The sequence below is a fragment of the Puma concolor genome, chromosome E4, assembly GCF_028749965.1.
Source record: "Puma concolor isolate L17-30 chromosome E4, mPumCon1.1.hap2, whole genome shotgun sequence".
NCBI classification, from domain to species: domain Eukaryota; kingdom Metazoa; phylum Chordata; class Mammalia; order Carnivora; family Felidae; genus Puma; species Puma concolor.
Window position 1 is genome coordinate 53,314,627 of NC_141683.1, and position 13,109 is coordinate 53,327,735.

The window sequence follows — 13,109 nt, forward strand, 5'->3', positions numbered from 1 at the left end:
GAATGGAATACAGAATCAAAAGTAAGTGATAAATATTTCACCTTAGCACAATTTTAATATGACTTTTCCACATGAACCAAAACCAAATATCACTTTCAAAAGATGGTACCAGTCAATTCTTTTAAAATTTCAATTCTGATAAAGAAAACTAAATATCTCCAGAAAGTTGGATAATTAAGTTCAACACCCCAACATCAATATTATTTAAAAGTTGAATACAGAGCAGTATTTTGTGCCTTTATCATACCTCTGAGGCTTTCCACATTAGTAACCAAATTTCATACCAAATATGCTCCAGGATTAGGAGTAGAAATGTGCATTGGGGGAGCTGAAGTTGCATCAAGGCATAACCTATATCAATATATTGAATATTCATCTGATCTACAAATGGAAGAGTGTTTCCCAGTGAGCACATAAATATTAATTAGCTCATTTTCTCTCTGTGTCTCCTGCACATGTGCATATGACCACATGCACAACACACACAGCACGATGTCCTACACTCACTGAGTGTAAGATGTTCCCTAGGACTCAGTCACTGCCTCTCTCCTCAGCCTACTTTGTCCTCTAGATTGTGCCACTTTACATCTCTGTTTTTGATTCTTCTTTTTTTTTAAGGCTGCACAGACACCTTAAGAGGATCTTAACAGGATGATCAAAAAGAAATGAAATGAATTCTGAATTCTTTGGATAAGTCTTCATGGTGAAATATTGTGAAATTAATGGCTAAAATGAAGTTAAGAGCTTATCCATAACCACTGAGACTCTCTCCTGACTTGATAAAATATTGTGGTTAACCAAGGGTTGGCAATAATATCCACATAACATATATAATTATAAAATAGAAGTTAAGGGACGCCTGGGTGGCTCAGTCAGTTAAGTGTCCAACTTCGGCTCAGGTCGTGATCTCATGGTTCGTGGGTCTGAGCCCCGCATCAGGCTCTGTGCTGACAGCTCAGAGCCTGGAGCCTGCTTTCGATTCTGTGTCTCCTTCTCTCTCTGCCCCTCCCCCAGCTTACACTCTATCTCTCAAAAGTGAATAAATGTAAAAAAAAATTTTTTTTAAACAGAAGACAAGAATGTAAAAGGCTAGATGTTTCTGTATCAATGAACACTTATATATTATGTAGTATTTGTTTGGCTTTGCTATTTTTTTGGTCCAGCTGACTTTAAGTTTGTTTATTTATTTGAGTGAGTGAGAGAGAGAGAGAGAGAGAGAGAGAGAGAGCAAGCACACCCGAGTGAGGAAGGAGGAGAGAGAGAGGGAGAGAGAGAATCCCAAGCAGGCTCCATGCTGACAGCACAGAGTCCAACGCAGGGTTCAATCCCACGGAGCTGTGAGATCATGACCTGAGCTGAAAGCAAGAGTTGGACCCGCTTTACCGGCTGAGCCACCCAGGCACCCCAGGCCAGCTGACTTTTAAACTGCATCTACAGGGGTCCCTGGCTGGCTCAGGAGGAAGAGTGTTCAATTCTTCATCTCATTCGTGAGTTTGAGCCCCATGTTGGGTGTAGAGATCACCTAAATAAATAAAATTTTAAAAAAGTAAAAATAAAAACATCCACTGCATCTATAAAACATCTACTGGGGCGCCTGGCTGGCTCAGTCAGTACAGCATGCAACTCTTGATCTCAAAGTTGTGAGTTCAAGACCCACGGGGGGGCATGGGGCCGACTTTAAAAAAAATTCTACAGAAGTGGAGAGAGTATAATGAATCCCTGTTACTCCTCTCTCAGTTTCAACAGTTACCAACACAGTTCTGTAAGTTCATATAACTTCATCCATATCACCAACCCCTCTACTGAATCATAAATATTTTTGAATCTTTGCAGATACTTCATCTATAATTATCTTAATATGTATCTTGAAGTTACCATTTTTAACATAATTGTACTATCATTATTGCATAAAAATGAATAATCCTCTTAAATATTTTTATCTTATCATTAAATATCTTATCTTATCTTATCATTAAATATTTAATTGGTCAATTATAGATTTTTTTAATAGTTTGTTCAAATCAGCATCTGAACAATGGCAGTAGACTACATCTAATTAATGTAACCCTTAAGTCTTTTAAAATCTACCTATGAGAGTCCCCTTTATGTTTTCATTGCAATTTCATTGTTTGAAAAAATTGCCATCGTGTGTTTAAGGTTCCTATGCCTTAAAATAGAGAATCAGGGTTTCATACTAACAAGATAATGGTTACGATATAGTCTTTCGTCCTGTTGTCTGTGATGAGTACTATCAAATATAATGAATAAGAGGTTACTATGGCAAGAATTAGGCAAGTTAGTATAAAAGGTATGCTTCACTACTGTCTTAAACTCGAGAGCCATGATATGACATCTACATAGAAGAAACAACAAACATTTGCAAGAACTTCATTTTCCTATTATGCGAGGACGTGTGCACCAAGACGCTTGGAGAATTGTTTCAAAAATTTACCAATATTAAATCCAAACTAAAATTATACTAGAAGCTATTTTCATAATAGTTCTTCATAATAATGTAAACATTTTGAAAGTTATCTGGCTTTTAGATCACTTAACTTTGTGTTGATGTTATAGCCCACACGTAAAATTGTTCTACTTCAAAGACTGAATCATATGTGTGTAAATGCAGGTGACCTTCACCTGCATCTGTCATCACAGACATGCATACAAGGCAAACGCATGAGGCGGGGTGATATTTGGTACTATAAAACTCTTCTCACCCTCACCATATATGAAAGCATTAACTTAGGTTAGGTGAGGTTAGGTTAGGTATGACTCCTAAGTCACTTTAAACGCACTAACATATAGTGTTTGGTGATGTAAATAAATCACTAAAAACCTGTAGACCTGTCTGTAGCCTGAACTCAAAGCCAACAGCAATACTTCTATTCTAATTCCCAGGACGTGATGCCTGAGTTGCTCCAGGAGTACATGTTAGAAAAGAGGAAAACAGCTCCAGAGCCGCGTGCAAGGGACCACCTACCATCGATCTGGGCTTGCTGATGGCCACGAGACTAGTGAGGAAGTCTTCGTCGTGCAGCTGGCTGAAAACATGGGCGTCATAGGCTACCATAATGGAGATCTCTTCCATCATCTTGCCAGCTGGCCTTTCCACAGCGGCAGCTGCTACCCCAGCTCCAGACCAGACTATCCAGGGAAAAATCCTACTGCAGCTCAGTGCCAATGCCCACACCCACCTGAGTCTGAAGGGGTGTAGTATCAAAAATCCACGAGGAAAAAAAGAAATATGAAAAAAAAAACAGCTGCTATCACAGGCTTCTTTGGCAGCTCACCCCCTGTAGAAAACTAAGGGAGGTCCTCTTATCTGTGGAGGAAGTAAACGCTATAAACACCTTCTGTGTTCTTAACACAGCAGCTGGAAAGCTCAGTTTTGGGAAATCTTCTTTAAACTTCAAAAAGAGAAATGAAAAGTTTTCTAACTGGAAATATCCTATTGCAAAAACAATAAAACAAAAGGACCCCCAAACTGATTTATGCTACGTCCTTGGTAATTAGAAACTTTTAAAGTTTATCTTCTTACTTCAGTATCATTTATATCAAGAGTCTTCTTCTTGGAGGAGAAGTGGATTTTCTTATGGCTTATTTTTTCACATTCACAGAAAATAAATAGACGGCAACCTTTAGTTTTTCAGAATTTATAGAATTCTTGGTGCAGTTAAAAATTATCTCCTGAAGTATGAAAAAAAGAGAGTCTTTTCCCCCTCTGATTATTTCTGTTAAAAAAAAAAAAAAGAAGCACCTAAATATAAAAATGAAATGGACTGCAGTATCAGTTGAAAATCATTTCCCCTTCTCCCACTAAAAAACATGCAAATATTTTAAATAGAATTCCTGATTTGGGGAACTTTGTTTTCTGTTGTTATTCACAAAGCAACACAAAGGTCTCATTTCTAAAAACGTATTGTTTTTCTCCCATAGATAAAAGTTCTCCTGTTTTATTTTTAAACTTAGAGGCTGTTGTTTTTTTTTTTAATTACCCTGTTAGCAGATAGTGGTGAACTGGTGGTGGCTTAGCCACCAGAAGTGTTTTCCAGTTGGAGACCGTAAATATGAACCTCAATATGCCCTGATGAAAAATCCGAAAGCTGCCCCAAATCATCATTACAAGGTTCCCTACATTACCAGGAAGTACAGCGTAGGCTGATTCCATGGAAAAAGTAGTAAGCAAATAAAAAGGGGGGGGGGGGAGAATAAAGCTCCTCCAAAAGTTGTTTTGCCAAAATGTCTAATTAAGCTATTATCTACTCTGCTATTTATAGATGATGACATTGCAATACCAGGAAAAATATTATTTGCTAAAAATCAATTTGGCAATGTTTGTCTCTAATCAAACAGAGCTACTGGTTGGAATTTTTAGTCCTAATTTAGCATTGTTATGTGGTTGAATTGTTAGCTTTTCAGAAGACACACAAAACGTGGGATGAGATTCATGGTGTCTATTTTCCCTTATTTTCCTGAAGTATCTTCACCTAGATTAACATGATTACTTAAATAGCACCTTGTTCCATTTAAATATGATTAGGAGACTTTTGCAATTGCTATAGCATTCTAGATTAAATAGACTCACACTCGCATGCGCACACACACACACACACACACACGCAGAAGGGGAAAACACCTTATTGCTAGGAAACAGAAGTCTAAGAAGCTTATTTTAATAGAAAACGCCAAGACTTTGAATAAATCTCCAAGATTAAAACAGCTTCAAACTGTGCTTGACCCTTGTTGGAGCCGGTAAAGCATTTTTACTTCATTTTTTTCCTCCAATGCAGCTTTCTCTTTCAAGCTCTGTTTATGTTAAAAAGTTTCCCGGCACATTTACCTTAACGCTGACTAACCAGGTAAAAATTAAATGATAATCAAGAGACAAGGTTTTATAAGGCATCCGGGCAGTTCATACCTTTTAAATTCCTTTTTTATCTTTTCAGAAGTGCTGTAAAAGTCACTGTGACCCTCTTCGTGCATTCACTAGCACCAGAAGGTTTCAGATTTATCTTGCAGCACCGTTTTCTAGATGTGAAAGGAATTCCTCTTGCTTTCCTATTTTTCTGTGCTACAGTGACTCAGTGCTTCCACACTGATACCTGGATAAGGTGCACTGACAAAGACACCTGTTGTGGAAGGTAAAGAAACTACTTCCCATGATGCCTTACTCCCTGCTGGCAACCGCCCAGGGCCAAACGAGCATTATAACCGCTTTCGAGCAGTGCCTATGCACCCCGAGAGAGCAATTCAGTGTAACAATAGGTAATCTTCTAGGTTAAGAACACTCCTAACTGGAGGGAAAAAAAAAAAAAGGACCAGAAAAACAATACCAAATAGGTGCTGTATATTAAACTCATAAAACATTTAAGGGATCAGGGCTGTAAAAGTACAAAAACAATTTCAGAAACATAATCAAAGGCTGTAAAGATAGTTTTAAAACTACATAAACAGAAGCTAACGACTTTAAATAATTCAGTCCTTTTAGAATTCCACACAGATTCTCAGGTAAAGAGGTATTTTTTTAAAGCTTCTAATTTATTACCTTCAAAAGACTGTTCTAATTAGCCACAGTCACTAGAATTATTAACATTTCATTTCCAAATCTAAAAGGTCCTCTATTAAAGCCACAATGCATGCATTTTCTAGAGCAAGGGTTCCCTAGGTTAGATTAGCACCCTTCATTTTTTTTCACCCTTAAAACTGTCCTCCATACCTGACTTTTGGAATCCAGGCAGGGAAAATACCAACGTTTCTTTCCTCTCACAATTGAATGTGTATGTGTGGTCCCAACACAAAGCATACTTTTTGAAAACTGATTATTTAAAAACCTGTCTTAGAACTGGCTTCTCTTCCTAAGACATTTTCTCTTGGGATACCCCAGCCTCAAAATTTCAGGGGCCATGTTACAGTCATGTTTACAGTCCTTTACTCCCTTGCAAGACATCTTTCGTACTCTCTTGCCACCCCCCCCCCACCCGCCCCGCATCCCCCCAGAGCAACCCCGTGAATTGATCCCACGGATCTCCCAGGGTAGTCTGCGCGTGAGCTCCTGCAATCCTCTACTTCGCACCGCGCAGCTCCCCTGAGAAAAGGCGTGGGGCGTGGGGCGTGGGGCGGGGGGGGGGGGGGATTACCTGAGATCAAGGGGTGTAGCACCATTCGCTGCTACAATTTACCAGGACGGGGTTGCATACCCAGCCGGCGGCAGAAAACGCGGCGTTAGCGGTAACCAATAGCTAGTCGCCAGTTCAAGCAGGAACTAGCTAGCTGCCTGTCCCAGGGTAAGTCCTTCAACCTCCCTAGGTTTCCATTTCCTCATGGTCATGTAAATTGAGAGGGATGGACTAGATCAGAGGTTTGTGCGCTCAGAAACAGTCCAAAGCTAAGTATCCAATTTCCCTCCACTAAATAGGCTTATTTGGGGATTTGAAAGTGGAAATACCTTTTTCATCTCTATCAGAGTAAAAAACAAAAGGTAACATTAAGCCCAGATGTTAAGGAAGTCCCCCTGGGGTTGCTATTATATGTCCCAACAAATGCAGTCTACTTTGTACCCTACTTTGGATTTTCTACATCAAGCCTTTTGCCTATGAAGAGTATTCGATGACAGCTGTTTTACTTTTCATTAGTTATTCCTTACAGTCTTTCAGTTTACAGACCAAACTGGCTACAAAGTAATTTTCAAAAGCCTCTCCAGATCTCATTAAAATAAGAAAATGTTAACGAATAAAATATCTTTAGTGATTTTTAAGTGCCATTTTAGATTTTAGATAGAAAGATTTTACTCTGGTAGCTGATTTTGTTCTACAGCCATTCTTCTAGGATTATTACTTTTCAGCAAACACATACCTGGGTCACACTGATTGACTAGGAGTTTAATAAACCACTCCTGGCCTTCAGAGAACATCTGTTCTCACGTGTCAAATTTAGGTACAGCCAAAACAAAAATCAAGTAAAGCCTGAATAAGATGCGAACTTTTTTTTTTTTAATTTCTGTGTTCTCCCCCAATGTGGCAAAGTATCTTTACAATGGCAGTCATGTTCAAGCTCAAGGCACATACACTAAGAACCGATAGCACATCATTAAAAAATTATCTCATCTCACAAGAGTGGCTATAAAGACCCTTTTCCCATGAGTCGGGTTCTACTTGTAGAACATTCTCATCACAAGGGCCCTAAAATCAGGGTAGGATGGAGAGGAGGAGAAAAGCCCATAGCAGAAATATGGTCTAGAGGGCAGAAGGGTCTTCTGTGCCTCCCACGTGCACAGGTGGAGCTCTCTAGAGAGTCTCTTCCCTCCCCAGTGGTGCCTGTGTAATCACTCCTGAACATCTTCACAGATGTTCCTGAATCTTGACATATCCATTCCTGAAGTGTGCAGGACTCCATTTTAAGAGATCTTCACAAAATGTTCATGCCATTGACACAAACAACTATAAGACAAAACTCTACAAGCACCTTCTTAATCACGGAAAACCAAGTTTCCAAGTAGGTTTCATACTTCAGAGTGCACATTACAAAACCCAAGTCCTCTAAGTGGGGGAACAAGAGATAAAATGAGAATGAGAAGCCATAGGAGTGTGAGTAGTAGAAAGCTTTCCAGAATATTTTGTATTTCAGAGGAGTTCAGTAACACATACGGAGTTTTTACAAAGGGAAAAAGAACAAAACGTAAAAGATTAAAAAAGCAAAAGCTTAGCATTCTTTACAAATCATGCAAAGGTAAACAAAGAAAACCATTATTCTTGTGTCAAATTCCAGCCGTTCAGCTCATTATCTTTTCTATCTTTCATAGCAATTGCTAGGCAAATTCAAAACCCCAGAAAACACAGATTCTTAAGAAAGAGAAAATCCCCAGAGTTAAAGAAAGAAAAAAAAAAAAAAAAAAAAAAAAAACAACAGTGGGGCATAAATACTTGCCTAACGGCTATCCTGGGTATCTTACTTCCTCATTCAGATCTCACTACAAAGAATATGGGGGTGAGGTAGAGTTCACAACAATCAGCTTTTTACCTCACTTGTAACTCTAAAATCCACAGCCAACTGTTAAAAACAAGACAACAGGCCCCAAATGGAGCCACTTATGCGAAGCCTCATGTCACCCAACAGAGACTTCATTACCGTTTTGGCTCTCTCAGAAATGGAATCTCTAGTCACTCAGAAATCACCAGATCAGCACTAGTTGGGTAATCCGCCTGATAGACCCCTTTGAAATAATCAATCTGCTTTTTTGCCTAGTGGAACTTCTTTGTTCCTGCTCCCTTCTGCCTATGAAAGTCTTTTCTTTGGTACAAACTCCTCAGAGCTCCTTTCTATCTGCTAGATTGGATGCCGTCCGGATCATAAATCACTGGAAAAAGCCAATAAGATCTTTAACATTTACTCAGTTGAATTCTGTTTTTTAACACAACACATTCACTTAAGCCTTACCTAACCAAAAATAAGGGCTTCCAGTGTTGAGGATGGTTACAGACACATCTAAAAATTTGAGGAATGCTTCATCTTGCCTCATTTTGAGAATACACAACTCAATTGTAACTACAGAAATTTTACCTTATTTTTAAAGCAAATAACTTTTAAAATTAAAAAAAGTCATAAATTTTTAAAAAGTTTTACTAGCAACCAAATCAAGTCATTCCACAAGGCTAATGTTTTCGATTCTTTTTTTTTTTTTTTTAATGAAGACCAGAGTGTAGTTTTAGGGAACAGCAATAAAATGTGAACTAGTTTTCATTCAGATGTTTATTTGTCTCAGGTTCTTCCTGCAGGTTGGTTGAGTCCAGCCTGGATAAGTCCCTTTCCAAGGGGCCCTCGGGTCCCTGCAGTAGATCATATACACAGCTTGCAGTGGTGGACTTGGCTTAAATCCTACAATTAAAACTTGATTAATCTGCAATGAAGCAAAGGGGGGTGGGGGAGGGAGGAGACAGAGAGGCAAACCAAGAAAAAGACTCTGAACTATAGAGAACAAACGGATGGCTCCCAGGGGGGAGGTGGGTGGGGGATGGGTGAAATACGTGATGGGGATCAAGGAGCGCACTTGTTGTGATGAGCGTCAGGTGACGTATGGGAGGGTTGAATCATCATGTTGTACACCAGAAACTAATATTACACTGTATGTTAAATGGAATTTAAAAACTAAAACAAAACAACCTTGACGAATTTGATGCTACATGAATTATATCACAATTTTTTTTCAAAAACCAACAGAAAAAAAAGTGGGGGCGCCTGAGTAGCTCAGTCAGCTGAGTGTCCGACTCTTGATTAAAGCTCAGGTCATGATCTCGTGGTCGTGAGATCGAGCCCCACGTCAGGCTCCGCACTGAGTGTGCAGCCTGCTTAAGATCCTCTCTCCCTCACTCTCTGCTCCACCTGCTCCATCTGCACACACCTCCCCCACTCGTGTGTGTATGTGAGTGCAAGCACGTGCATGCATTCTCTAAAACAAATAAACAAAAAAATCCAAGAGCATTTACTAAATGCCTGTAATGTTCATGGGGGGACTTACTAAACTTTTCATATAGTATCATATAATCTAGTTATAAATAATGACTAATACCCTAAAAACTTTTAATGATAATAATAGCAACTCATGTTTGGTAAGCATTCACCATGTCCTAGACAGAGAATCTCATTCAATCTTCACAGCAAGTCGATGAGCTAGGCACTGTAATTATCTCTGCTTCTCCACTAACGTGTGGAGAAGCTTAGTGATTTGACTCAATTCTCACAATCAGAAATGGAGCTGATAAGATTCAACAACAAGTGTGCCTGGCTCCAAAGTGCAGGCCCTTCATCACTAAAGGACAATAAGGGAAGGAGCAAACATAAACGGAGTATCAGCCATGTGCCAGACACTAGTGCTTTTCAGACACTCACATGTCCTCCTCCCCCACCCCAGAAGACAATGCGCTGTTTGTCAAGTGATGCAATTGTAAGTGACTTTAGGATTGGAATAGTATAAAGTCTCTCTGCATTCAGGAAAGCCTGCATGGAAGACATGGATTGAATCTGGATAGGTGAAGTGAAATCATTTTTTACAGGGAAAATAAAATAAACTTGGCCACACTGGTGAGCTGAAGACATCGGTTGGGTACGGTAGGAGATAAGGCTTCAAAGGCAGATTTGAATTGGCCTGCAGCGGGTTTCAAATATCGGGTCAACAAATTTGGAAAATACGGTGTGTAGGCCAAGGGCGGTCACTGAAGACTACAAAGTTTCTGCCTTTCTAGCCTCCATTTTTGTCATTAGAGGAAGGACCTATAATGGTTAACACGAGGACTTCAGAGTTCAGAATCACCTGGGGTAATTAATATAGGACTCTGCCACACACTAGCTCTGTGACCATAAGCAAATTCCATAAGCTGTCTCACCCCTGGTTTTCTCATCCACAAAATGAGAAAATAATAATAGTGCTATAATTATGAGGAATAATAAGATAATGCATGTAAAAGCCCTTAGTAAGCTGCCTGGCTCTAGAAAGCGTTTGATTAATGTTCATTGCTGTTATTATCAATATTAAAAATGATGTCTGGAGGGGCAAGATTATTTGCTAAACACCAAAGAGAAGATGGAATTGTAACTCTTAGAATTGGGGGGGGGGAGGGTATCCTCAGTATCCAAGAACACAAATGTCTCCATTTCCTATTTCCTTATCCAATTAATTAAAATCCAAGACAAAGAAAGAGACGCTGTCACACAACTCCAATCCTCTACCAGTTTTCCCTAAGCAATTAAATCTTTCTACGTGTTGCTTTATTTGGGAGCAATTTGGTAATTTACATGTGTCCTTCTGTCAGAAATAATTGAGACAGGTTAGAGGACACAAAAGGTTGATAATGTGTGTGTGTGGAGTCTCCTGCAGTTTAGCTGCCTCTCCAGTTTCCTGACGACAATGCAGACAGAGTTTAATCAATTACCTCTTATTAAATTAAGCAATTGTGACAAGAACAGGGAACAAAGAGAGCATTTGTTGTCTACTGATATTCATCTGTTGTAACCTGATCAACAAAACACTGTTACTAGGGGCTAGCGTGGAAATACACAATCCTTCTTTATAATTGTATTATAACAAGATTCTCCATGGTTCGTCGGTATCTTAGAGTCAAAAGAAATATCCTATATAATTGTTTAGAGTAACAGCTTATCTGGAAGCTTAGACTTGACCAAAAAAACTGTTAATCCATTTCATCTCAACGATATCAACTGAGTATGGGTAGGGGTAAAAGGGGAAGGAGGAGAAGGGCAAGTAACGCATATTTAATATCTACTGTGCTTGAATGGGCCTTTAACTATATACTCTCTTGTAGTTTTTTACAACGATACTATGAAGCTGGTTTTATTATCCCCATTTTATAGAAGAGTAAACCATTGTCCTCTGGGTTTAAACAATTTAAGGTCACTAGCAAATCAGACCTATTATTAAGACTGAAATATGTGATTATAAAGGATCTGTGTATCCCCCTCCAAGCCCCCAACAGGTTCATTATAAGATGAATTCAAGAAAGAAGAAAATAAACTCAACGTGGAGATCCTGAAATAGAAGCTTTAAAATTTCCAAAGCTGGACTTTGTATCTCTCTTCTCTTAGTATTTTGCTTGTATATATTTTTAAGCAAGATCTACACCCCACATGGGGCTTGAACTCAGGACCTCGAGATCAAGAGTCACATGTTCCACTGACTGACCCAGCCAGGCACCCCTCTTAGTATTTTGCTTTTAATATTATATCATTGTATATTGAAAATAGGAACTAAAAGTTCATTTTGCATCTAACGGTATTATTTATAAAGCATTTGCAAATGTAAAGAAAAAGAAAACTGAACGGCAACTACTGACAAGGGTTATGTATGTATTAGCAATCTTCTACAATAGAAAATAGCCCTTTGATTGAATGATCTGTCAACAGCAGCTTCCATGTTGTTAAAAATTGGCATTTTGTTTGCTTTGAGAGCAACAGTGAATTGCTTAATTGGCCAATAAAAAAGTAATAAAAAGGTCTTAATACTTTTTTAACAGTGGTCTTAGTAGCAGTGGTAGCAATTTCATTCATTTCAACAAGAATTTTATTTTTATTTATTTTTTCTTAAAGATTTTACTTTTAAGTAATCTCTGTACCCAAAGTGGGGCTTGAACTTACAACCCCGAGATCAAGAGTCACATGCTCTACTGACTGAGCCAGCCAGGAGCCCCAAGAATGTATTTTTTATGTTCAATCTAAAGCATTTTCCCAAAAAGTCATCATTTCAGGTTTAAGAACTGTCATAAAGTCTCATCATAAAGAATACCTCTCCAATATCATGATTTTTATTTTTCAACTAAAAATAACTAACATACTCATGCGTTACTCTTCAAAGACAACGAGAAGTTAAGAGAGAATGTCAGTGCCCACAGGGCCCAATGGTTTACTTTCAGTTACAAATTCTAAGGACAACCTTTAGGCCTAAGGACACATATCATCTACCTCGCATCCTTATTTAAAAATGACTGTTTGAGGGGCGCCTGGGTGGCGCAGTCGGTTGGGCGTCCGACTTCAGCCAGGTCACGATCTCGCGGTCCGTGAGTTCGAGCCCCGCGTCAGGCTCTGGGCTGATGGCTCAGAGCCTGGAGCCTGTTTCCGATTCTGTGTCTCCCTCTCTCTCTGCCCCTCCCCCGTTCATGCTCTGTCTCTCTCTGTCCCAAAAATAAATAAACGTTGAAAAAAAAAAATTTAAAAAAAAAAAATAATAAAAAAAAATAAAAATGACTGTTTGAGGGGAGCCTGGCAGGCTCAGTTGGTGGATCATGTGACTCTTGATCTCAGGATTGTGAGTTCAAGCCCCACGTTGGGTATAGAGATTACATGAAAATAAAATCTTTAAAAATAAAAAAAAATTAAAAATTAAAATGTCTGTTTGAGACAACTTATTTGTGGAGAATTTTAAGTATGCAATGTAATAGGAGATTATGATTTGTAATTCTAAATGTGCAGCACTTAATCATTACTAAAATGATGGTGAATCAACAATCACTGTAACAAGCTGAGACTTGGGGGATGTATATCTATTAGCAAATCTGCATAAATGATCGGGTTGTAAAACTGAATACAAATCTGTATTAAATACT

The 13,109-nt window shown here is 38.8% G+C and overlaps 1 protein-coding gene across 7 annotated transcripts in view; it reads right to left on the minus strand.

Moving 5' to 3' along the window:
• Nucleotides 1-13,109, minus strand: part of RABGAP1L (RAB GTPase activating protein 1 like) — a 779,355-nt gene that overhangs the window by 100,954 nt on the left and 665,292 nt on the right. The window contains exons 1-2 of one of the 7 annotated variants that reach the window (XM_025921064.2): nucleotides 6,141-6,360; nucleotides 2,984-3,734 (exon numbers count right to left, since the gene is read on the minus strand). The exons of the other annotated variants lie outside the window; for them this stretch is intronic. Of the exons in view, the coding sequence (XP_025776849.1) occupies nucleotides 2,984-3,094 (111 nt within the window). The 5' untranslated portion in view covers nucleotides 3,095-3,734; nucleotides 6,141-6,360. Of the gene's footprint in view, nucleotides 1-2,983; nucleotides 3,735-6,140; nucleotides 6,361-13,109 lie in introns of those variants that run through there. 7 annotated transcript variants of the gene reach the window in all.